Below are 27,915 nucleotides of genomic sequence, written 5' to 3'. Positions count from 1 at the left end.
AAAAATGTCGTTAGACTTAATATATTGAGTTTATTGTTATTGTATACACATCAACTAAAGCAATAAAGCAAATTGGTGGCTTTTGAAGAGGGGATTTTCTAAATACTTCCTATGTGATTTTTTAAATTACATCAGTTTGCAAATTACGGACTCCTAGACGATTATTAGAGATGAGAGAGATAGAGAGAATATAAAAATGAACCCATGCGATAGGAGAGATATAGAGAGTGTTTATGAACTAAAGGAAAGTGACCAAACTAATTTAAAACTTCCGTTTTAGGAAAGTGATGTTACTAAAAAAACTGGAAGAAGTAAAAGTGTTTGTCTACTTTTAATAGTTTGTTATTTTATGTCTAATTTCTGCATTTTCTAATGGTAACTACATGACTTATTGAGGTTTAGAGTCAAGTTATAAACGAAGTTGCACATGAAATTTTATATTCCAAAAATCTCGAGAGACATAGCTGATGCTAAAATGAAAATCTCAAAGGGGGTGGATATATTATCAAGCTTTTTAGGGGGGAAAAAAATGCATTCCGACACTGACCACTAGATAAGTATTACAGAGTAGACCGGGAGAGAGCACCATGGACTAGATAAATATTCTTGTGAGACATATAAAGCCCTAATAATTTCATTTCAGTAAAAATAATTTTTAATCGGTAAAAATCGGTAACTTGAAAAAACAAATATAATTGACAATCAATAAAAATAAGTTTTCATTGGTAAAATAAATTTCAGGCAATTTAATTAATCTCATTTCAGCAAAAATATTTCAGTTTAATAAAAATAACAAAGTTAAACAAAAATAAGGTAAAGAGAATAGGGTCCGACTAAGAAAACTCAATTACCTAAACTACTAAAATCTCCCAACAAGAGAAAAGGGTTAAAGGGTGCACTACTTCACGAGTTTAGCAACATAAATGTAACAGCCTTAATTGAGAGCTGACGATCTGTTACATAAATTAAGGCTTAAAAGATACATGTTCTTTCTTTGCAGATTCAACTTATAGGAAATTGAGATGAAGAACACAAGGGATATAATAAGAAGGCAAAAAACACATTATTAGTTGGCAGAATAAAAAGAGCATATGATGATACTTCAAGAACTCAAGAGTTTACTGTACTGTAGTTGTGCAAATCATTCTTCGCCATAGGCTGAGTCACTTACAAAATGAGGTTCCATTTGCTTTAAAAGGGTTGCTAAAATACATTTCAACTTTCTATATCAGGCCAACATATTCAATGAACTTTTCTAGGTTCAGAGCCCTGCAGATTTTGTTGGCACACTACACATTTTTTTTGTTGTGCGGCAGAATGAACACATATTTTTTTTGTTGTGTCCACAAAGGATTGTGTTATCAGTTAGATTTTTTTAAAATTGCAAGGGACTGTCCAACTATATTTGCAAATAAGATTATTTTTTGCTATTTTGGCTGTTAAAATTGGCAAGGGAAGCAAGGATAACATTCTCCATAAATATGAATTATTTTGTCTGTCACATCTTTACTTCAATTTTGGCACAGAATGACCATATACATTTACACAGTTAAGAATTAGTACAATGACATGTAGGTGAAAAAAAGTGTGAGCATTTGAATCATAAATTGGTCAATTTTAGTTGGCTATTATTTGACAGTTACCATGATGAGTCTTGAAAGATGGAGATGGGCCATCAAAGCAAGGAGTAAAGAATTGAAGAGAAGGCTAGTGCCAGTGTGATGCTTACTTTAAAGTACAATTTTGCTATTTGGGTCACCGATTGGATCTTCAGATTCCACAAATAATGTCATTAAGATTTGAAGGCAAAGTTAAGATAACAATTTGTTTTGTTATTGAATCTTTGAAGGCAAAGTTGTGGAGGTACTTGTGTCATAATAACATCATAAATAATGCCTTGGATAAAAAATTTGTGACTGAGTTTAACATATTATGAAAAAGCTAGGATGGATTCTTTCAAAGCAATATAGTATGGAGACTATGAACAATCCATGCACATTGAACAACGAAGACAAAAACAAAAAAAAAAAACTAGTAAAAGAAAAGGCTGGTTCTAAGTCTAACAACCTAATAATAGAAATTACATCACAAGGAAAGAAAACGAAATATAATTACCAATTTAGAATCATACTAATTGGTGGCTCACCATTTTTGATACCACTCCATTACTCCATATCAGCTTGTAGCGTCACAAGTTCACTACCAAGTTGCTTTCCTCTTCAGTCCTCCAACAGTCAATCTGTTTATGTTTTTGTGTAAACAAGTGATCTCATAAATATAACATATGCTTGAAGTACTTTATGACTAAAGTAAAAAATATGTTTAGCATATATATCATGCAAACATTAAGTTACACATTTTTTCTAAAAAAAAAAAGGTCAAAACACCACCAAATTCCAAAGCTAGGTGCAAAAACAAAGACAACAGATGTGTTTTTAACTTGTTCCACTAAATAAAAAGAGAACAACGCAAACAAACACTAGTGGAATTAGCAACAATTGGTACATTACAATGGCTACAGTTAAACATTGGTCGGATGTAGACGAAGTTTACGCAATGGTTTTAGGCAATTGTTGCCCGAACACCATTGCAAATCAACACTGAAATTGGAAATGTAGCAGTTTCATGGATTAGTTAGTTGAATGAAATAAAAATCCTTTGTTACGCTTTTGATATTGTAGTAGTTCAAATTGATTGAATCATTATGGGTGAAAAAATTTGGGAGAATCTTCACAAAGTGCTGTAATTTGAGTGTGTGACACACGTAGGAAATGAGCTAAGTAGCTAATCCATACCTCTAACACTACAGCACAACTAGCGAAGTATATTTCTTCTTTAGAACAGTTCAGCTATAGTCTGTGCTGCAATTAACGACTCCAAGAATTTCTCTAGCGTGATCTTAGCCAAATTAATATCCTCAATTTCTAAAGATCTTTAAGAACCTCCCTTAAATATTCACTAAATCAACCACATAATAGTACATCGCCTTTCAAAATTGAATCTGAATCCTACTCTCATCATCATCCATACTCATCAAAATATTCATGAAATCTGTTGAGGTCACTTTAGGTTTCTCTTTTGGGAGGTCTTTGATAAAATCAGGGAAAGGTTCAGTATATTAACCAATCTCTTTCACACTAAATTGTAAAGTGGCTTGCTTGTTAAACTTGAAACCCTTATTATTGGAGTCATATAACTGATACATGGCTTTGAAAAGGGTATTTAATTTAGATAAGGCCGTGACAACAATTTACCCAAAAAAAAAAAGGAAAAAGACATTGCTGTCGTTTTTTCTTCATCCAAACAAATAATTTTGGTCGACCAGGAAATCTGGAATCCAAGAAATGTTTTCAAGACCAACAACCGAGCCTCTTGACAATTTTATGTAAAAGAGGTAGCTTTAGCTCTCGACAATAAAGACACCAGGATAGAGATGAAATGCTAGTCCTTTGCCAAATTCAAAAACTGAAATGCTTTAAACAAGGATAAGCTAGATTGTTGTACACTACTAATGTTCGAGCATTCCCTTGGCATTTTAGAATATATAAGAGAAAAAATGAATAGAAAATTGTGTAGTAAGGTAGGGATATTGGGTTTGATATGGAGATGCCTAACTAACTGAGTTTTGAAGGAGTGCTAGAAGAGGCTGCAAGTTTTATCTAGGTGAGAAGACGAGGTGAGAGTTGGAAGTGATACTGTGAAGAGACAATACAACATCATAACTAGCCAAAACATCCATGAAAATGTGGCACATCTGTCACCTAGAGCACATATATGCGAGGCTGTTTACTAGCTTGTTTTGTGAAGGATAAGACCCTTGTACAGAATATGGCATGTTTGTGATTGTTTTGTGAAGGATAAGACCCTAGTACAAAATTGTTAGGGCTGAGCAAAACTATCCGATAATCCGATCCGCAACCAATCCGAAAATTATGGATAACCGATCCGAAAAAATCGGATATCAGATCCGATATCAGATATCGAAATATTGGATTTCGGATATCCGATATCCGAAAAAAACTACGGAGTACTTACTTTATTTTTCCGTAAAATGAAACCACAACTCCTAGACCCAAGCCCAAACCTTAACCTAAAGCCTAAACCCTTATTTCATTGATTCCCTAAATGTTAAATCCCCTCACCGCCGCTCCCTCTTTCTCTCTCCTCTCCCCCTCCCTCTTTCTCTCTCCTCTTTCTTCTCTTTGACCTCTCAGATCCTCCTCATATCTCAAACTTTCAAAGACTAATATCCCACTATAGAAATCATCAACACCCACACTGAATTTTTGTATTACAATAATCATCTCCTCCCGCAGCACCAACTTCCATCCTTCTCACGGATGCTCCACAACCAGCATCTTATCAGCAGCGACTCTCTCACTCTCAACAACTCGTCTTTTTTTCTGATTATTTTTTCACATTTACTTAGGTTTTCAATGATTTTTTTTTTTCTGTGTATAAGTGTTAAAAATTTCTGGGTTTTTTAATTTTTGATTTTATAACAAATTAATCTTTGGTTTTTTTTTTCTCTTTCTTAATTAGTACTTCGTATGTGTTAATCTTTGATTGTTAAATTCTGAAATTTGTGGGACTGTTACATTATATGAATAATTGTACTTTATAATTATGAGTTTGATTATTTGGTCATGAATGAAATATATACAAGTTTCATTTTTCTTGACAATTTATTTTTTCAGTTTTTCCATAAAACTTATCAAGAATAGGCCTAATATAGCATGAAGTATCAATTTGCCATTAAAAATAATTTTTTAACAATATTATTAATAAAATATTAATAAAAAAAAGTATATTATTAAATGGGTAGGGTATTGGATATCCGAACTATCTGATCCGAACTTTTCAGATATCCGAAAAAATTCGGATCGGATACGAATATCAAATATCAGAGTTTTCGAATACGGATATCCGATCCAAAATCCAATTTCGGAACGGATATCCGATACATACTCATCCCTACAAAATATGGCATGTTTGTGCTTGTCAGGTTTTCACACGAAATTCTTAATTGACTGGGAATATGTATGCCCCCTTTGAACACTGCTCCCGGTTAGCAAGTTAGGAACAAGATTACGTCTCTTGGTTTGGGTATTTCTATAATGTGGTTTTGTATATGTTTTGGAAGAGCTATATATATATATTTTTGTTTGACACATTTTTACCAATACAGAACTTTAGAAAAATTTAATGACTTTTATTTTAGTAATCCCGCCGTCCTTTTATTAAAAGCTTGTATTCTTTTTTGGGCTGCCAAAAATTAAAAGCCTATTTGTGAATCTTTCTATTTTAGGATATAAAATTTTTACCAAAATAAACTCATCCCCCAATTTTAATCCCCTATATGTCCAAAAAAAAAAAAAGGGTGAAGGTTAATAGCTGACCTTTTTTTTTTTATTTCATTCCCAAAACCGACAATATTTCTCTCTCTCTCTCTCTCTCTCTCTCTCTCTCTCTCTATCTCTACACTCTTTTTCAGGCTTTTCGGTTTTTCAATTTTTTTCTTTGGTTCATATCTGTCTTTCTTCGATTCTTTGCACTTAATAAAGATTTTGCAAAGAAAATTTAGTTTTCTTGCACAACTACAAAACCCTTTTATTAGGTTTTGAGTTTGTAAGCTGATTTTGCTTAGATATGGAAATAATTTCAACTGTTCATTTCTCTCTCCTCTAAAAATTCCAGTCTGGGTTTTATTTGTTGAATTATTGTTACCTTGATTTAACTAATTTTTGAGTGAAATTGTTTTTAATTGTAAATGTTTGAAAAAAGATTTGGCCGAGAGATTAAAATGAGGGTAAAATTTGTTGATTTATAGTAAAATGATGGAGTATTGTTTACACCTTATAAATGGGTCAACAATAAACACTCGGCCAAAGCAATAATCATGTACCACTCATCCTTCAACAAGCTTTAAAACTTTGATTGTCTAGCATTGACGCATTGTACTCGAAAAAAAAAAAAGAAGGAATCATTTACCTAAAAAGAATACATGTAAAGGGAAGGAAAACTGAAATGGGGGAAGAGGAAATTGTGTAGATTCAATTTGAGGAAGAGAGATGAAGTTGTACGGATTCAATTTGAGTGGGGGAAGTGGCGGAGCTGAGTTAAAGGAAGGAGAGAGAAAGTGATTTGGACAACTAATTTTTCTAATTTTTTTAAGCAATTCAATTTACTTCCTGGGTTTAAAGGAATCTAAAAGTTTCTTAATTTCATGAAAAAACCCAAATAGGCTTTTAATAAATAGACAAAGGGATTATATGATAGGGTAGATTTTTATAATCTCACGACAAATGAAACTTCTTCAACTCAATAACTACAATAGGCCCATATGCAACAAGCCCTTACATTGTACTTTGTACATCTTCCATTGATAGATAAACATATACTTCCTGCGTATCTTTCTGTTCAACGTTTTAGCTTTTACGTTATTCACTACACAATTAAGACTATCTTTAACTATTTATATTCACATAAAAATATAGTGGAGGTGTGATCTTATTAGATTACTCTCAAAGTATACTTTTAAAAATTAGGTTTTTATAATTTTTACTTATCAATGGTGGCAGGCATGAAAATAGATATGTTGCAACTAAATATAAACAAAGAAATTACATAGTAGTGATAAGAAAATTAAATCATGGAAGTAATTAAATGTTAAGAGGACATATGCATAATTTTAGAAAAACAAAGAGAATTAATTAAATACAAGTGAGAACTAAAAGTTAGTGAAAGGGCTAAAAGTATATAGAAAAACACACACAGGAATGAAAATAAAAGTATTATCTTCTTTCACAACGCCCAATCCAACTCCCTCAATCCCCAAAAATCTCATATAGCTTTCAATAACCTTCCTCCTAAGTTTTCTTTGGTCTTACTTTAACCCTCACAATCCCATCTTTGCAATCTTTAAGCCTCCCCTAACCAAACCAGTGCGTCTTACATGACCAATCCATCTTAAGCGATTATCCCGTATCCTATAATCAATAGGTGTAACCTCTAGTCCTCTACTTTATTCCTAATTACCTCACTCCTCATTGAATCCTTGATTCCTTTCTAGTATGAGTGTAGGACCACACATCCATCACAACACATGAACACACAGATCACCAAATTCATCTTAAGAATATGACAATGTTTCACAGCACCATATAATAGGGTAAGTCTATTTGTCATGTGGCAGGATGTTCGGCATGTTCCCTTCAATCTATGGGGCATGCCAGAATCACATATGAACCCTGAAGCACTCTTCCAATTCAGTCAACCCACTTTATTTCTACAATCACCATATCCATCCAATTCCCCATCTTTTAGAATAATTGATCCTAAATAGCAGAAGAATTCGAAACCTTGCACAATACTCCCATCCAAAAAGATTTCCTTTGCCTCCCTACTTCAAACTCTGCTAAACTTACGCCTCCAAATAGTTTGTCTTACTTCTACATAAAGCCTCAAGACTCTAATGTCTATCTCTAGAATTCCACCTTGCCTTCCCACCTACTTTTGTCTCATCGATTCATACAAAAACATCCGCAAACACCATGCATCAATGGTATTTCTTCTTGAATTGAACGGATCAATTTGTCCAAAACTATTGCAAAAAGAAAAGGGTTAAGTGTACTCTTTATGTACTCCAATATCAACTCTCAAAAGTGGAGACTGTAAATTTTATTTAAGGGTAGAGGTCAAACAATTTAAATCCCCTAGAATACAGTTTCTCACCCCCATTTTACGCCTTATCAACTAATCCCTCCACATAAGGCAATGTAAGTTTATGAATCCATAGCTTATTTTGCAAAATGTTCATAACAATATAAGCAAATGTTTCGGTATTACCACCCAAGGACTAGAACTATATATCCTATAATGAGAGAATTGAGATCTCTCCTTACACGTCTTTGCAAGTAGGAGTTTTCTAACCACCAATGTAGCAGCATGAACACGAGCATTTTCACAACATAAGGGCAATAAAACTGTCAAAATGTACAATGTATGCAACATGGTTTCCAACATGGTGAAGTGGGTAGTATCAATGTTTTTAGCTTTTCTATAGTTCAGTTACTTACATCGCCGATATGGAAAGCTGCTTTCATGCGCTTTATCCCTGATCTGCCATAGCAAGAAACAGCAGAAGCAAGTCAGGAACTCATTGCACTGCACCATTAGGCATGAGCACAGGTGCTCTAGGAAAAATAAACATAAGAAACCTACTATACAATCATTTTTTTTCCCTTTTTATTTTGTTTATGGAATGGTGAGAGAAGGGGAGGTAAGGGTTTGGAAGTGAGTAATTACCAAATTTTTGGTGGGTGATAGCATAGCAACACAGTTTCAAGTCTTTCAACTTCTAACCACCAAATGTCAGGTTTAGATATGTGACTGGCATAAGGGAGATTAGTGGAGGCAAAATGATCTATAATTTACAATGGGTAGCATGTCTCAAAGATACATGGTAGAAATATTTTCAATAATTTAATGAAATGACAGGCAAAGTGATAAGGATAATAGAAGATCGTAGTGCTGCTTTTTTCCTAGAGCTAGAAAGGTTAAGATAACCATCAGGTTACACTGAAATAATACGCAACTGCTAGTAGCCTAGGGTATATTTCTATGCTGTCCAACATACCTCAACATTGTTTGCATAATTTCTGGCTCCATAAAGTGATCCTGGCGATAAACACACCACTGTGTTATGAATACAAGAGGAAAACCATTCAATCAAATCATTGAAAATCCTAAGTCAACTTACCAGAAGTGTACCCACCATGCCGTTGATGATAGGCCATAGGGTTTGTAAGACCATTAGGAGGCATTATATTTTGACTGAAAGAAGCAACAAATAGCTAATTATTTAATGACAGCGTGACCCCAGCATAAAAGAATATAAAGAGAATACTAACTGCAAAAATAAGCTGCATTCATCAGTTTAATTCAAATAACAAACCACCTTGAACTTGCAACAGAATAAGGAGCATCCAAATGGAAGTGAGGATATCTGTTTGAGATTCCATGCAGCGGATCAGTTTCCTAGTAGCAAAAAACAAAGGAAATATTATAAAAGGAAACAAGAACCAAAAGGCAGATACAGGTTAAATACTTAATATCATTTACCATCTCAGGATATTGACGCTTCCTCCCAGATAAGGAGGGGTTAGAGTAACGCATATCCATGGGTCCTGCATATAAATCCATAATAAAATAAATTTCCTCAAGGTTCAATTCAGGTGATAACAAGAGAACTGCTAAAGAGGAAATCTCAAGATGCATCATAGGAAGGGGAACAAATCCCAAACATAAAGGGCAGGCTAACTCTAGAAATTTAAAGGCCCAACAAGAACAACCACCAATTGCCTAAATGCAATTGTATAGACATAATTTTAACCAAGGAAAGCCAAACTAGAGATTTAAGCAATAACCCCCAGATGTGGCCATCCCCTCCCCGCCAAAACCACCCACCTAGGGTTAGCAGATTAAATATTTATACATAGTGCCAGGGAAGAAACTGATAACTGCTAAACACTAGAATTCTAGAAAATATCAAGTGTCAAGGCACAACAATAGTGTGGACCAAAAGGAAAATTTCCAGATGCTTACTCTAACTCTTCAAGCTAAAAATGTTTCTTATGTTTACAAAAAGCACTCTACGTATGGGTATTCGCCCACCCATATTTGCATCCTTTGCCTTCCCAAACAAAGTAAATTGCATGCTTCAAGGAAAACAAAACAGATGCCCAACAAGGAAGCTATGGTGAAAAGGTATTGTGTAGACACCTAAACATGTCTCCCCGACCACGTGTCTCATCAACTAAATGAGATAGTTTGGGCTTAAGATTAAGATAAATAAAACACGTGTCTCATCAGCCTATAAAGGGATAAGATTAAACACGTGTCTCATCAGGGATAACCACGTATCTCATCAGCCTATAATGGAATAAATTAAACAGTTTGGGCTTAAGATTAAGATAAATATGCGCTAGAAAAATTAAATTAAATGGATTTAGAAATAAAACTAAGTACTCCTTTATTTTAACACTCTACCCATCAAGTTTCGGATGGGGAGCCATTTTTAGGTGTCCACATATTGAAAACCCGTTTTTACACATGCTTGCTTCTTTTCTATGATTAATCGCTTTTATTTGTGTTGGTATGCTTCTAATCTATTGTGACGTTTCATTAGGATTTTTTTTCCTTCCTATGGTTCATATTGTCAAATGTCTACCTAAGAAGCTCTCTCACATAAATCCTTCATGCTAGAGAATGAACATACAGCTGACATCAAATTAGACTCTAATGCCCATCATTTACATTAAAGGCTGGATGGTAGATATTGAAAAGTACTTCACCGTATTTATTTAGACAAAAAAATAAAAAAATAAAAAATAAAGAGAGAGAGAAAGAGAGTCTAAGTTAGGGGAAAAAACACTAATCAAAAGCATATCTTGGTCAATGTATGCAATGAGTTCCATAATGCTAACAAAGAAAAGAAAGAATCCGATTACTGTTGCTTAGGCTCGCATGTGGTGATCTCCATGAAGCTTGCTCCCTCAATAACTGGACCAACTCAACATTCGTAGAAGACATATCAGGAACTTGAATACCATGACGAGGTACCGTACGATGTATCCAGTTTAAAGGCTCGCTTGGCCTAATTTTACCTGCATAGAGTCAAAATATTTACCACTAACGACATTGATAAATTATGAATTGTTAATATATATCTTAAAGCACATAATTCAGGAAGCTTTACAGGCATAGCTGAAATAAGGTCATTAGACATTCACAGATTCATTTTAAAGAACATCCGCCACTGAAAAGAAATTAATTGCAAAGAGGGATTATATTAAGAATTACATCAAACAGAATACCCAAGGATAATAGAGCTTAAATACTAATAAGCTGGACAAAGCAAGTTTAACAATATAAAATTAAATAAATAATTTGCAAAAAATACTTCGTATTAATGAAAATTCATACATAAAACTTTGCAATGAGTAAACCAATCACCAAAAGCAACAATCAATCAAAATTCAGTCGCAACAGTTAAGTTCATCTTAATCGTCTCAAACAAATTATTTACAACAAGCATATGATTTACTCACTGTGACTGGCTCTTGGCATTGTTTGGGGGACCTCCTTGGCAAAAGGTTTTGCAATTGGTCTTTGATTTACCTTTGGCTTTGGTTTAGCAAGGGAGACTTTCACACTTACCTAAAAACATAATTGCATTTTAGTTAAGTCGTAAACTGATACAAGCATTTACAAGTTTTATGAATAAGAAAGAAAACCTTGCTTTCATCTTTGCTGCTTAAGTCATGACCAAAAGATTCAATGCATTTGATGGCAGCTTCACGAGTTTTAAAACTGATAAATGCAAAGTCCTTCCGCTTGGTTGTTTTTAGATTCCGAGCAAGAACAATATCATCTATCTCCCCAAACTTCTTAAAAGTATCTCTCAATTTCATTTCATCCCAAGAGGAAGGTATAAATTCCGCATATACTGTTTTGACCTGCAAAATATTAATTGCACCACAAATAATCATGCTTAATTTCTAGGAGATCCTCAAATATCCTTACAAGCTTTTAATATATTCTTACACATGTTAATGAAAATCTAAAATGCTCTACTTGCAAACTGTTCATTGACCATTTGCAACTGGTCATTAGGCCAAACACTGTGAGTTCCTATCCATCCATAGCATCAATATATTTTACATAACACATACCTTTAGCATTTCTTCTTCATCAAGCTCCTTCAAAGGTTCAGCCCAAGCAACCTTTAATTTTTTATTTTTCCCAAAAACATCTTTCTCTTGAAGCTTCGTATAAGCAAGCTGAGCATCATTGATGGTTAAAAATTCAACAAATGCAAATCCACGATTACATTCGCTGTTATTAGAATCCACCATAACTGTGACCTTATCTATGTTTCCAATACCAATCTTGTTCAACAAACTGACAACCTACCCAAACATAAGTTTAGTTAGTGAAGTCGCCCTAAAGATTGTGCTTTTTAAGAATTTAAAAAGTGCATGAGTCTTACATCTTCATACTTCCATTTCTTGTCAATGTTACCAAGAAAAATTGTATCATTGCCCTCGACAGGGGTTGCACCACACTCCTTGCCACAAATCTGTGATTGCATGAATTAATAGAGCCAAGAAAGATTTTTTTTTTTTTTTAAAAAAATAAAACAGTTGAATATCATAAAAAGGAAAGTATTTTCAAATTTGCACAAGAACATGATAGACAAGAATGACGTTCCAAATTGCATTATGTAAACGGTGTTGATAAGGTTATTAGAGTCTAGGCATAAAGTAAGGTGGTTCTTGATTGCAAAAGATTAAAGCTATTAAACTAGTAGCTTTAGGCTACTACTTTCCAGCCTAATCTTTTCTTCTCTCTCTTATTATGTACATGGTTTTAATCCCTAGTACGTCTACAATGAGGGATATTGTATGCAGAGAGGGAGGAAACCGATTTTAGGAAGATATCGTGGTGGTGGACGGGTGGTTATTATAAGGAGAGATAGTGGCTTAGGGAGGACTGGAGGAGAGAAATGAAAGAGTGGATTAGGGTCTGTTAAGAGGGAGAAGAAAGAAAATAAGAGAGGGTAATATTGACAATTAACAATAAAAAATTTACCCAAATTAGAAACTTGTCACCTATAATGAATACATTTTAAACTAATAACATGTCAATTAATTTAGAACAAAGGAAGTAAAGTATAATCACCATTAGACAATTTCTTCTTCCATTCTTTTTAAATTGACAATTGATTTTTACACTATTTACAAATTCTACTTTGACTAGCTGTAAGGATCTTGTCAATTAATTTAGAACTCACTAGACCCGTAGTATACATGAGTCCGAGACTAATCCATTTTAAACCTACGATGCAATCCAAACTTGACCAGAGGATCATACTATCCGAATTTGAACAAAACCAAGCACAAAACTTAACTCCTTTAATGCTTTATACGAAGTACTTATTTGGTATATAATATTGGGTTTATGTAATGCTATTTGAGCATAGACAATCAATATATTTTATATTGCAAGAGTTTAGGGGACACTAGTCATATTTCACAAATTCACATCAAACAAACAGGCTAAAAAATAAAACAATATACAATTCATGATCCCAGGTATGAGCCAATATATACCACTATGTACATTAAGGGCCTGTTCTCATAAGTTTATTTTCACTTCAGTTGAGCTCCTAATTTCCTTCTCTTATAAAATATTCAGCTCACCTCAGTCTATGAGAACAGGCCCTAAGTCAACATAACAGAACAACTTAATAGTCTTACCATAGGCAGAGAAGATAACAGTTATATAAAGAACTCGAAAATCTATCGAAATCAACCAGGAAATGAACCACTGCACACCAACCCTCTATTAAGCAACAAAACAGCAAATGAATCAAATAAGCAAGAAAACCAGCTGCATTAGCATATACCTCAACTTTGGCAAACTTATCTAACGCCCTCTTGGCCTCCTCTGCGGACGCATACCGCAGAAAAGCAAATTTCTTCCCAGTCTTACTATTCAAAATCAGCCTCAATTCCACAATTTCACCAACCTCTGCAAAAACCTTCCTAATATCTTCCTCCTTGACATCCTTATCCAACCTGCCAATAAATATCTCCGTCTTTCGCCTCTTCTTTCGCTCCATCGCCTCCAATTCCCCTCTAAACAACTTCCCCTCTCCTTGACCATCTTCCACCTCCTCTCCCTTACTCTCCTCTCGCTTCGCGCCCTCGGCAATAACCAAACCCTCACTTTCCTTTCCACATTCTCCACCCCTCTCCTCCACATTACCCTCATTGTTCGAAACACTCTCAATTTCCATCAATTCACTTCCTTTTTCTACTACATTCTCGCCTCGAACTTCTTCTAGAACACCCTTCTTCTCATTAACCTCAACCTTACTCTCCTCCTCCATCTTACAAACCAAAACATCGGAATCATGATTTTCCGCCTTTAATTGAACACCAACCTTAGCAGAAATTGTCGAATTCGAGTTCAAATCATGATTCTCCACCTTCAATTGAGCACCACTACTACTGGTAGACTTCGATTCCTCTTCTCGGAAATTCGACACCGAATTATTAATTTCCTCCTTCAATTGAACACATTTTCCAGCAGACTTTAATTCCTCTTTATTAACACAAGCAGAAACTGTAAATTCAGGTTTTGAAATTGAATCAACCTTATCAATTTGAGAATCAATTTCAGACTTTACAACCTTTTTCGGAACTCTCTTAATCACCTTCTTCACAACTCTAACAGTCTTCTTCACCACCTTCTTCGCCTTCCCAACAGTATCCTTATCCTTAGTCTCCTCAGAACCCAAAACGACGTCGTCTTGAGGTTTCACGGCGGTTTCCGGCGATTGCGTTTGATTCTCAGGTGGCTCTGGTTTTCCGGCGATTAGGGTTTCTGATGATGGAGCCAAACCGACGTCGTTGTCGGGAAGAGGAGCTTCAGTGAGCGGTTGCTGTTTATCTGCATGTATTTCTTCGGAAGGTTCGGCTGAAATGGTGGGATTTTCCGGCGGTGGTGGCTTTTTCCGGGCGGCGGCGCGCCGTGGACGGCCCTTAGGAGGCATCGGAATGTTGGGAAGGAAAGAGGTGGAGTCGTTGAAGGTTGTTGGCAATGGGTGTGTAATGTGTAATGTGCAACTGTGTGTATGGAAGACAGGAAGAGGGGGATTGAAACAAATTATTAATCCTGTAGAAGTGATCAAAATTTCGAGCTAGGTCGGGCCATCAAATATCTTGCTCGAACCTATATAAATATGACCGGCTTGTCGAGTCAAAGTAGACTTTTTGGATCGAACTTGGGTTTTAACTCGAAAAGTGGTTCCACACTTACTTAAATCCGCCTTTTAGGTCATAGTTTATCACATCTATAGAGTACTTAGGTGCCGCATCTAAAATGCAAAGAAAAGAAAGGCCTTGTTCTTTACTTATTACGAGCTTAATTAATCTGATTTGCTCTACTGTAATTAATAATTACTTCATAATAATCAATAATTAAAACTTAATATTTAATAATAATAATTTATCTACTCTACTTAGAAGCTCAAAAGATCATGACTTAATAGGGTGCGTTGTTAAGGTTGTCTCCCATTCCATTGTACATCGAGTCCACCATTGAGCGTACGATAATTAAGTTCTCTCCAAAAAGTTATAATGTGCTTCGAAATCATCTTGGTGGAGTAGTTTAGCAAGATGATGATCTAGACTATCCATAAGATTTCTTATGCAAATTTTGAATTGTACTATGTACTATGTATTTAGGATGGATGAACCATTGTAAAGCATGTAAAATGTACTAGGAGATAATTACAAAGGATGCTTTGAGAGGGTGGAGATTCCTTACCCTCATCCCTCACTTTCAATGTGTCTAACCTTCAAATACAAGATAAAAAAAAAAAAATAATAAAAAAAAAAGGATTTTTTTTTTACTTTTGCTACCTGTGAAATAACTCGATTTCAATTTTGCTACCCATCAAAACTTTTATTTTATTTTACTACCTAACATATGCACTTTTTTTAAATTTTGCTACCCTTTAACGGTATCTGTTAGGGTTCCGTTAAGTTTATTATTTTTTCTAAAAAAAATAATAATAAATTAAAAATTAAAAAAAAAAAACCAGCCACCCCTCAACCGCCGCCCTTCCCCCCCCCCCCAGTGGCCGGCACCTAGAGTTTCGGCCGGCGCCGGCGCGCGAACCCACCCCCTCCCTACGCAGCCCCCCTTTCTCTTTCCCCCACCCCCCTTTCCCTACACAACCCCCCCTTTCCCCCTTCATCCATTACTGGCCCACCTCAAGCCACCCACCCACCTCCCTCCTTTGAAATTGGTTCAAATTTAGGCATAATTCGAACAATATTGTCGAAATTGTTTTAGGGCTTTTGTTTGTTTACATTTGAATTGCAAAATCATGTATTTAATTATTGTTTTCGTTTTGAAATCAATGAGTTTGATTCGAAAAAATTAAAAACCCTAATTTTTCCCCCAATTTGATTTCAAAATTTAGGGGTTTCGTTAAGGGGGTTCGAGTGGCTGGGAGGTGTCGCAGGTGGGTACGGGTGGGTTGGGTCGCGATAGGGTGGTATTGCGATGGAGTGGTCTCGCATGTGGGTTCGTGAGCTGGGCGTTTCTGGGCTATTTCGTGGGTGGGTGGCTGGGTGCTTTCGAGGGGGGCAGTGATGGATGAGGGTGGTGGAGGGAGGTGGGTGGGTGGCTTGAGGTGGGCAATGATGGATGAAGGTGGTGGAGGGACGAGGGTGGCTGGCTTGAGGTGGGCAGTGATGGATGAGGGTGGTGGAGGGGGGTGGTAGGGGTGGCTAAGGAGGGAGTGGTGGGCGGAAGGTGGTAATGAGGGTGGCTGGATCTCACTAACGGAATTATTAACGAATTCCGTTAACTGGTAACGAAATTTAAAAAACGGGATTTGATAGGTAGTAAAATAAAATAAAAGTTTTCATACGTAGCAAAAGTTAAATCGACCTGTTTGACAGGTAGCAAAAGTCAAAATTTCCTAAAAAAATGAAAAAAAATAAAAGCTAAAGGGGGTTGAGGGCTAGTCTAGGTACTTCTCTTTTAACTCAAATAAAAAATTGAAGTAGTAATATAGAATTTGAGTTGTCAAAACTGACTATAACTGATTACCTAACTTGAATTACTCGGCTCGAGACCTAATTCAAACCCAAAATAATGACCAAAACCAAAAGTGACCTACATAAAAACGGATCCAGCTTGAAGTGGAGTATGTTGACCAGCTTTTGACCTAATACCTGAAGTGGAGTATGTTGACCAGCTTTTGACCAGCTTTTGACCTAATATCTTGCTTGAACCTATATAAATATGATGGGCTTGTCGAGTCAAAGTAGACTTTTTGGATCGAATTTGGGTTTTAAGTCGAAAAGTGGTTCTACACTTGCTCAAACTCGCCTTTTAAGTCATAGTTTATCACATCTATAGAATACTTAGGTACCGCATCTAAAATGCAAAGAAAAGAAAAGGCCTTGTTATTTACTTATTATTATGAGGTGAATTAATCTGATCTGCTCATGTAATTAATAATTACTTCATAATAATCAATAATTAAAACTTAATATTTAATAATAATAATTGATCTACTCTACTTAGAAGCTCAAAGATCATGACTTAATAGAGTGCATTGTTAAGGTTGTCTCTCATTCCATTGTACATCGAGTCCACCATTGAGCGTACGTGTGGGGAATAGTTTCAAGCCTTTAAAATCCCACTAGCTTGAACCCCACTGTGATCATACACTAAAGTACGGTGGCGTCCAAAAGGGAAGAAGATAGAGCAAAAGAGTCGCCAACAAGTTTTTAAGGAACTTGTAAACCGTTCACGAGGTGAAGGTTACACCCCTTAACGATCCAAGAGATCGTCAACTCCATAAGGTCATGAACCAAATAAGGGTTCGGGGATGATGGTACAAATCCAACCTAAAAGAGATTGAACCTGCCCTAATAATAGGCCTCTACTTTATTCTGCTCGTATTCATGTGCGCTTTCTGACTAACATACAATCAATAGGTTAACCCTAAACCTGTTTAATCTATGTTGGTTGAATTTAATGCACAAATAAACTATTATTGGCGATCACTTGAATTATAATCACAATTAACCTAACAAGATTATCAATTATCTTATTAAGCGTGGTTGCAAGTACCAATTCCCTTTAAACATGCAATAAAAGGTGATCAAGCAATAACAATATGATACATATCAAGCAACATAATAATAAATAATCAACATCATTAATAAAAATAATATCAATCATAATCATAATCATGTTAGAGCATAGCAAGATCCTAGGCATGATACTAACAAGATTAATAACAAACCCTAGCATGTCACTAAACAATAAAAATCAAAGCTTTAGTCCTAACATGATACTAACAATCATAAGTATTAGGAAGAATATAGGAAGCATCGTACTTCTAATCATACTTGATATTAAAATTACCCTAGACATGATACTAAGAATCAAAATAACAATCTAAGCATGATATCTACATCATAAATAAATTAAACCTTTAAAGTACTTACTTGGGTGCCTCGTACCTCTTTCTAATAACACAATACACGCGTTAGTAACTTCAAGGAAAATAATAATCAAAGCAATCAAATTAAATAATTGAAAGAGAGATTTGGGACCAAACCCTCAGAAATTAAAACCTTTCACGTCTAGGGCGAAGGCAACTTCGAATATGGCTAGGTGTATCAAGATCTTGCGAATGCGAAATTTTGTATTCGAGAAAACAAAGTTTTAGAAAAGAAAGAATGAATGATTTTAAGAAGAGAATTGAAGATTCTTGGTGAATGAATATTGATAATCCGTCCATGAAAACGGAGTTTTTGATACGATATATATAGAGAAAATCATCCAAAAAAGATAATTTATCAAAACAGAGTCTGAAGACCACAAAACCACTTTGGCGCCAGACCTGGCTCGTTGGCGCCAGAACCAGTGGCTAGCGCCAGGCGCCAATGCTGGCGTCTGGCGCCAATCTTGGTTCCAGGCGCCAAGGCCTGGGGTTGGACGCCAAATCAGCTTTCAACGCGTTTTCGAAAATCTGATAAACTTACCGTACTGGAAGATAAAATAATACAATTTCAGTCGAAAATGCTATTTGATCTAATTAAAACTCTGAAGAGTCCTAATTGAATTAAGAATGATAAGAACCTTCTAGAATGTTCTAGAAGACTAAAAACCATTCCTAATTGCATTAGGAATGATAAATTATATTAGGCCCTCCCCTAGATCATTAGGTCGTACTTAAAACTCAAACCGGGCCCAGTTTAGTAAATTGGCCATAAATTCCTCAATATTCATCGGAATTGGGCTTATAATATATCGTTGGAAAGGTCTTTGCAAGCCCCATCCAACTACACCACTATTGGACCCATATCATGGACCAACCAAACTGGATTGGCTGTTTTCTTAAAATAAATTTTTCAAAAACAGAGAGAAGAGAAAAAGAAATAAAACTTTCCGCAACACTAGACCTTTCCACACTTTCGTTTCATTCGATTATGATTCGACGTGAAAGGCACTCATCACCGGGTTTGGTTTTGGGGAGACACAAATGGGTGTCTACAGAAGCCCCCACTTTGACCGAGTTTGGAGAAACGCGAGTTTCGAAAACGAAAGCCAAAGTATCGATAGGGACAGAGAATGATTCAGAACGTTCTGCGATCCTAAATCAATCTTGTAACGCCGATACCTGCAAAACTAGCATTAGTTAAACAGATAAAAGAGTTAAGAAACGCGTATCTTGCACCGTCGAGCACACGTCTCTGAAAGTAACCGATTGTTGCTGCTGCTGTTGTTTTGATGACCTCTTGCAAGCTAGAGAATGCCATCCCGCTTGAAAACCGCTACGCCTTGTAACTGCTTCCAAATTAGAAGATTGCTTCGCCTGAAACTAACTTCTCCGCTGTGATAATATTCCACGTCCAAGGGAATATCATCGAAAATTATTTCTCTTGAAATAATTCTCATCCGCATTATGATCATCTTCCATGCCTCAGGAACTATGATCGAAGACAATTTCGCCCTGAAATTACCTTCAGTTGTTTGTGACAACTCTCCACAATCTAGAGAACGCCACCTTGCTGTTTCGATGTTCACTTGTCTCTGAACAAAGAGCCTTTTTTTTCCCGCTGTGATAGTCTTCGAAAAGATCACTGCTTTTTAATATTTGCTATGCCAGTACGTCGGCGCTTTGCTGCTTGTGAACCAGTATGTCGGTGCTTTTGCTGTGATGACAATTCTCTTTTCTTTGGGAATAGTTGCCAACACAACTCTTGTATGACGTATGACAATCCGATTTAGGGAAAGTTGTCAATGCCACGTAACAATCCATCCTTGGAAATGTTGTCACTATGAAGCGACAATCTGTACCTCGGAAAATTTGCCAAAATCCAATCTTTGGAAAAGTTGCCAATGCTTTGTAACAATCTTTCATAAGAACTTTGCTACGATCGACAATCCACATCTTGGAATATAACTCTTGAGAGCAATCCACCTTGGAAATTTGCCAACGCTATGCGACAATCCTTTTAGGAAAATATTGCCACTATTGACAATCCGCGTCTTGGAACATTTGCAAAAAAGAGAGTCGACCGACAATCCACTTCGGGAAAATTTGCCACTTACTGAAATGAATGACAATCCACGTTGAGGAACTTTTGCCAATATTTATGATGAATAGAAACCTACAACAATCCTTTGGGAAATTTTGCTATAGGGAACTGGGTGTATGACAATCCAATCTCGGAAAACTTGCCAGCGATCTATGAATGTATGACAATCCGAACTTGGAAAAAATTGCCAAACAAAGAAGGAGCACGACAATCCACGCTTGGAAACTTTGCCAGAGATGACAATCCAATCTTGGAAAAATTGTCGTTGCGCGATAATCCATATTTGAAAATATTGTCGTTTAAGTGCTTGCTTTTGAACCGATGCTTTGGTGTTTGTAATGAGCCAATACTTAGGCGCTTAAGCTAAGTGAGACGATCTTTCGTTAGGTCAATCACTTATTGCAATTGTAATCAAGCCGACTACTTAATCATGTCAAATTGCTTATAGGGGCTAACTGGCGTACCAAGGAACCCGAAATCGCTGTATGAGGTCGAAATCACCTTTCTGAGAGGCTTCGAGCTCTGTCGTTGCTGAGATATTTCTGGCGCCAAGAATTGGAGTAGGGTCTTCCCTGTTCTGCTGCACCTGTATTTATTTTTTGACTATAAAACTTTTCCAATCTTTTTAATTATCTTAGGGTTGACCTAAGGCTTAATGTTGCTTAACTCATCGACTTGACACGACTCAAGGCATAAACTTGACTCGATATGTTGACTGACTCGAGGTTGACTCGACTCGAAGTGAAATGACATGTGTTAGACTCAAATCAAAGTTATATGACACGACATGACTCAATGTGTACATGACTCGTGTGTGCATTGTAATGTGATCGTGCGACTCAAAAATGCAAAAAAGCAAAAATTTTCCGTCAATTGTGGAGGGTACCGACTTTCTCCCGAAAAAGAAAGACGTGAAAAAGAAAAATCAAAAGTTTGAAGATGCATGTTGAATAAGCTTAGTCAAATGTCATTTGATACTATCTCTCAAGGTGCAAGGATTAATCCATCCTAGGCTATCTCAATGGTTGACTCAATGATGAAAGCATTTGGGTAACTTAGGCACGGAGGCTAAGCACTTCATACTTCGTGATGCAATGATGATTATGATTGATTTTGACGAAGCATGCTTCAACATTGTATTAAGATTTCATGACAAAGGGTTCCTAAGGGAAATATATTTGGTCATATCTCTGTGCAGTGTGTGATAGTGACACTAAAGCTAGGCCGCAAGAGCTAAGTGTGTGGAAAAAAATATATTATTGAAAAGAGTCAAATGGTGGTGACTCTTAGGCTAGGTAAGCTAATAATATAGGGATCAAGCCCCCAAGTCTAGCTCTAAATGAATAGGGATGAGCATTGGAGATCCCTTGATATGATCATGGTGTAAGTGTGTGAATGTGAATATGAATGCATGTTTATTACGGCCGCACCTCGATGTGAGGTTGCCTACGTATCCGTTAGGAATCAGGCCGAACGTAGCTCTAGCCGAACCTCGCACAAGTGTGTATACCTCAAAAGGTCTTTTTAAGAGTTGTAACGTGGTTAGGCTAAAGGTTATAAGAAGAAGGGGATAAAGGCTCAAGACCCTAGATAAGCCCCCAAGGTGTGCAACTTCGCTTTTGAATCTTTGTATTTTCATGCTTGAGGTTTTCTATTCTTTTTTAGCTCTCTGTCATCTTTTGCTTTAGCATTTATTTTATTTTTGTAAGTGTGGGCAATCCCGATCATGCGGTCTATCACTCATTTGGCATTCATGTTTCTCAGGCACGGTACCGAGCACTCGATAAGAGACGCAATCTGAGACATGTTCTTATCGAAGATACTTTCATATCAAAGACATTGGAACACTTACCCTTTTGTACACTTTTATTTATTATTTTGCTTTTGCTTATTTTTGCTATTGCTTTCTTTTGAATTTGCTCAAGCTTTCTTTAGAATTGCATAAGCTGCACGCCATCCTATCCCAAGGTTAGGTAGATGTAGGTTGAAAAAAGAAGGGTCTATCGTTAGACGAGGCTCAAAGTGGTTTATGAAGAAAGGATTTGTAAATTAGAAAGGTGAAAGGAGATATGATGTGGCTACAAGGGTGCCTCAAATCATTGGTATACCTTGTGCTTAATTCGACATTTTTTTTTTTTTTTTTTGAATGCAATGTAATGAAATGATCATATGCAAGGAAATAAATGCTCATTTTTATTAAAAGAAAATAAATAAAGAATCTACAAAAATTAATCTAAGGGAAAAGAAAGGTGCCTATGCTAGACTTATTGGGGAAAGAAAAGATGAAAAAAAGAAATAGAAAAAGAGGTCATGAAATCTTGTCATTGCAGCTCGCCTCTTGTCTTGTGTTGTTCGCTTCATCATCACCCAGTCTTCTCGCTAACTAGAGGCAATGGGACCTTGTTTGCTTCTATGAGGTCTTGAATGAGATTTTGAAACCTGTAGCATTCATCAGTGGTATGACCGTTTCCTCGATGGTACTTGCAATAGGAATTTGGATTCCATCTCGAAGATCGATTTTTTGGTGTTGGATCCTCGGTAGGGCCAATAGGTTTGATTAATCCTCGATCATAGAGACGATCGAAAGCAGCATCGTAGGTCATTCCAATGGATGTGAACTCTCGCCTGGGTTTCCTTTTAGATCCTTGATTGTCCATGGCTAAGACATCATTATGGTCAAAGGTACTAACATTATTACTAGAGTGGGCGTTTTCGGAAGAAGAAGGATTGTCGCTCTTCTTTCCTTTTCAGCCACCGTGGTTGCTATTGTTAGTAGCTTTTTGCTTTGCGAGGTCATCTTCGATCTCGATACCTATGTCATAGACGGCCTTGAAAGTATTCAAGTTGTGTTGATATTTTAAGTGCTTTGAATACTTTTCTTGGAGATTTTTGATAAACATCCTCACGGATTCTTTTTCAGTGGGGACCTCAATCATCTTGGCGGAAGTTTCCCTCCATTTATTAAAGAAAGAAGTAAAGCCTTCATTCTCTTTTTGTCTTAGCATCTCAAGCTGTCTATGATCGGTTTCAACTTGAATATTGCACTTGTACCTATCAACGAAAGCGTTTGCTATCGGTTCCCAGGTAGAGGTTTTCTCCTTGTCAAGGGAGAAGAACCATTGTTGGAAAACGGTTTCAAGAGATAGTGGGAACAGAGAGGGGAAAACCTTCTTATCGATACCCTTAATGTTCATTATAGTTTCAAAAGCTCTTATATGGAAGTAAGGGTTGTCTGTTGCCTTGAATTTAGGGATGTCAGCGGTGTTGAACTTATGCGGAAGAAGTTCCTTGTCCAACGAGACCCCTTGTGAACTCATGTCCTGAAATTTGTAGTCACTAGATAGCTTTCTTAGACTTTCTTGCATGAGGTCCATCCGTTGTTGCTTCACGGGATCGTCGATCTTGAGTGCGAGAAGCTTCAGTGTCTCAGTCACAGTAGCCAATTGGTTCCTAAGATCATTGACTTCTTCTTGAGTTGTCATTATCTTCTTAGCCTTCCTCTTTTGACGAATCGGTTTATCAAAAAGCGAGACTTGAATAAAGCGGTTGTCCTTGATCAATCGCCCTTCTCTCCTCGACCAAGTACTGTGGGAAAGGAATTTGGGGATACTTATTGTTAATTATTTGACTCAAACTTTATTCAACATGCAATGGATGGAGGAGGTGAAGAAAGATGGAAGAATGTGAAGAAAGATTTAGATGGAGGGATATGAAGAATTAGGAATAGAATGTACCCCCCAACTCAAATGACGGACAGACCGACTCATGCATGGACCTACGACATGGTCATGGTGATGTGTACTCAAAGTGTGTGCTAAGACTAGTGAGTGTAGGTGACATGTTAAGGCTCATGTCATGACCATGTGGCTAGACTATGTGACCAAGACTCGATTAATGACTTGACAAGGTGTTATTGACAGCGAAAATTAACCGAATTAATTAGTAAACTGGTTAATTAGACCCTAGGTGATGACTCGACAAATAATCCGAACTGTCGGCCAAGCGACAGGACTGGCGTCACAACATGGTGATTGGCGCCAGACTTTTTAGTAAATGTCTGGCGCTACACACCATACAGTGGCGCTACAGCTCAGATTTTGGCACCAATGTTGGAGCCTCGGTCTGGGACTGTTTTCAGTATTATTAGTCAACTGGGGTATGCCTAAAGTCGTACTAGGTCAATTCCGATTAAAAGAAGAAAAAACTTTATTGACTCAAATTAATTAATTAATTAATTAGGCAAAGTTCTTTAAGTCATTAATTTTAGTCTCAACACAAATCAACAAACGGTTAAGAGAAACATAGAATATATATGCACAACAAATAATGCACAATTAGTCAAGTAGGCACAATATGATGCAATGAGTTCGCAACCTAACCATGGCTCTAGTTCTCTAAAGTTCGGGATATGGTTTAGTCAAATAGGGTCCATGGTTAATTGTCCAGATGCACCGCGTAAAAGCCTAACCGTGAAGGGTTAACGCGTGTGGATAGAACACCGCGAGTTTTTTAGAAACCGGTCGAAATTAGAACGCATATTTCAACCTCTCAGATGTACCCTTTGTTGCCAGGAGCGTTCAATCAGGTAGATAGAGCATGAATTCCCAGAGGGTTATGTCCATATGTAGAACACATATGGGTTTCAGAAAAGTGAGAAAAAATTCAATCAGGAAGTAGGATCGAGCAAACAATACGAAAAATCGGTCGAAATTAGAACGCATGTTTCTGGCTCGGTATTGGGGGAAATTGGCGCCAGCAAACAGATACTGGCGCCAACTTTTAACTGTAGCGCCTGGCGCCAATTCTGGCGTCTGGCGCTACGACTAAAAGTTTGGCGCCAAGCTCTGGCCCCTGACGCTACTTCCCACATGCCTCAGCAGCTTTCTATGCTCAATAAAATCATCCTGTTTCGCGCGGTGTTATTTCAGTCCTAGTTGTGAAAGACATTTCTCAAATTTCCTACGTGTAAAAATCCTATGTTTTTTACTCATTACGGATGGTCTTTCCAATGAGAACCTTTTTATGCATATGCCACAATGTTAATCAGAATTACGCACATGAAATACTTAGAACTTTTCGAGTCTCATCCACTCATTCTAAATCATTGCCGAAACAAATTCAGGAATTAAAATAGAAATCCTCCCTAGTGGAGTCGCCAAAAACTGTGGGGAATAGTTTCAAGCCTTTAAAATCCCACTAGCTTGAACCCCACTGTGATCATACACTAAAGTACGGTGGCGTCCAAAAGGGAAGAAGATAGAGCAAAAGAGTCGCCAACAAGTTTTTAAGGAACTTGTAAACCGTTCACGAGGTGAAGGTTACACCCCTTAACGATCCAAGAGATCGTCAACTCCATAAGGTCATGAACCAAATAAGGGTTCGGGGATGATGGTACAAATCCAACCTAAAAGAGATTGAACCTGCCCTAATAATAGGCCTCTACTTTATTCTGCTCGTATTCATGTGCGCTTTCTGACTAACATACAATCAATAGGTTAACCCTAAACCTGTTTAATCTATGTTGGTTGAATTTAATGCACAAATAAACTATTATTGGCGATCACTTGAATTATAATCACAATTAACCTAACAAGATTATCAATTATCTTATTAAGCGTGATTGCAAGTACCAATTCCCTTTAAACATGCAATAAAAGGTGATCAAGCAATAACAATATGATACATATCAAGCAACATAATAATAAATAATCAACATCATTAATAAAAATAATATCAATCATAATCATAATCATGTTAGAGCATAGCAAGATCCTAGGCATGATACTAACAAGATTAATAACAAACCCTAGCATGTCACTAAACAATAAAAATCAAAGCTTTAGTCCTAACATGATACTAACAATCATAAGTATTAGGAAGAATATAGGAAGCATCGTACTTTTAATCATACTTGATATTAAAATTACCCTAGACATGATACTAGGAATCAAAATAACAATCTAAGCATGATATCTACATCATAAATAAATTAAACCTTTAAAGTACTTACTTGGGTGCCTCGTACCTCTTTCTAATAACACAATACACGCGTTAGTAACTTCAAGGAAAATAATAATCAAAGCAATCAAATTAAATAATTGAAAGAGAGATTTGGGACCAAACCCTCAGAAATTAAAACCTTTCACGTCTAGAGCGAAGGCAACTTCGAATATGGCTAGGTGTATCAAGATCTTGCGAATGCGAAATTTTGTATTCGAGAAAACAAAGTTTTAGAAAAGAAAGAATGAATGATTTTAAGAAGAGAATTGAAGATTCTTGGTGAATGAATATTGATAATCCGTCCATGAAAATGGAGTTTTTGATACGATATATATAGAGAAAATCATCCAAAAAAGATAATTTATCAAAACAGAGTCTGAAGACCACAAAACCACTTTGGCGCCAGACCTGGCTCATTGGCGCCAGAACCAGTGGCTAGCGCCAGGCGCCAATGCTGGCGTCTGGCGCCAATCCTGGTTCCAGGCGCCAAGGCCTGGGGTTGGACGCCAAATCGGCTTTCAACGCGTTTTCGAAAATCTGATAAACTTACCGTACTGGAAGATAAAATAATACAATTTCAGTCATTAATGCTATTTGATCTAATTAAAACTCTGAAGAGTCCTAATTGAATTAAGAATGATAAGAACCTTCTAGAATGTTCTAGAAGACTAAAAACCATTCCTAATTGCATTAGGAATGATAAATTATATTAGGCCCTCCCCTAGATCATTAGGTCGTACTTAAAACTCAAACCGGGCCCAGTTTAGTAAATTGACCATAAATTCCTCAATATTCATCGGAATTGGGCTTATAATATATCGTTGGAAAGGTCTTTGCAAGCCCCATCCAACTACACCACTATTGGACCCATATCATGGACCAACCAAACTGGATTGGCTGTTTTCTTAAAATAAATTTTTCAAAAACAGAGAGAAGAGAAAAAGAAATAAAACTTTCCGCAACACTAGACCTTTCCACACTTTCGTTTCATTCGATTATGATTCGACGTGAAAGACACTCATCACCGGGTTTGGTTTTGGGGAGACACAAATGGGTGTCTACAGTACGTTAATTAAGTTCTCTCCAAAAAGTTATAATGTGCTTCGAAATCATCTTGGTGGAGTAGTTTAGCAAGATGATGATCTAGAATATCCATAAGATTTCTTATGCAGATTTTGAATTGTACTAGGTACTATTTCCTCCGTTCTTTTTTACTTGACCCGCTTTGACTTTTACACTATTCACCACCCCTCCTTTGACCGTGTTTTGTGAATAATATGTAAGGAAAAACATATTTATGTTGGATCATTTTGAATTCGTCTCAATAAGTACTATCATAATATATAACTTTTATATTTTTTTAATTATGGAGAATTAAAGTCATTGGTCGTTAAAGTTTTTCATTGGCAAGCGTGATAAAAGAAACAGGTCAAGTAAAAAAAACAGAGGAAGTATGTATTTAGGATGGATGGACCATTGTAAAGCATGTAAAATGTACTAGGAGATAATTACAAAAGATGATTTGAGAGGGTGGAGATCCCTTACCCTCATCCCTCACTTTCAATGTGTCTAACCTTCAAATACAAGATAAAAAAATGAAAAAAATAAAAACTAAAGGGGGTTGAGGGCTAGTCTAGGTACTTCTCTTTTAACTCAAATAAAAAATTGAAGTAGTAATATAGAATTTGAGTTGTCAAAACTGACTAAC

At 36.4% G+C, this 27,915-nt stretch overlaps 1 protein-coding gene across 1 annotated transcript; it reads right to left on the bottom strand.

Moving 5' to 3' along the window:
* Positions 1–1,867: 1,867 nt before the first annotated feature.
* Positions 1,868–14,765, bottom strand: LOC145597229 (uncharacterized). The gene is made up of 12 exons (XM_081653378.1): positions 13,472–14,765; positions 12,053–12,142; positions 11,736–11,972; positions 11,298–11,519; positions 11,112–11,220; positions 10,512–10,667; positions 9,124–9,188; positions 8,960–9,039; positions 8,762–8,835; positions 8,639–8,679; positions 8,079–8,121; positions 1,868–2,239 (listed from the first exon to the last, which is right to left on the bottom strand). The coding sequence occupies exons 1-12, from the start codon at positions 14,621–14,623 to the stop codon at positions 2,235–2,237; spliced, it is 2,274 nt and encodes a 757-aa protein (XP_081509504.1). The 5' UTR covers positions 14,624–14,765; the 3' UTR covers positions 1,868–2,234.
* Positions 14,766–27,915: the final 13,150 nt, after the last annotated feature.

The sequence above is a fragment of the Chenopodium album genome, chromosome 2 (genome assembly GCF_948465745.1).
Source record: "Chenopodium album chromosome 2, dcCheAlbu1.1, whole genome shotgun sequence".
NCBI classification, from domain to species: Eukaryota; Viridiplantae; Streptophyta; class Magnoliopsida; order Caryophyllales; family Amaranthaceae; genus Chenopodium; species Chenopodium album.
This window is presented reverse-complemented; position numbering and strand designations above follow the sequence as displayed.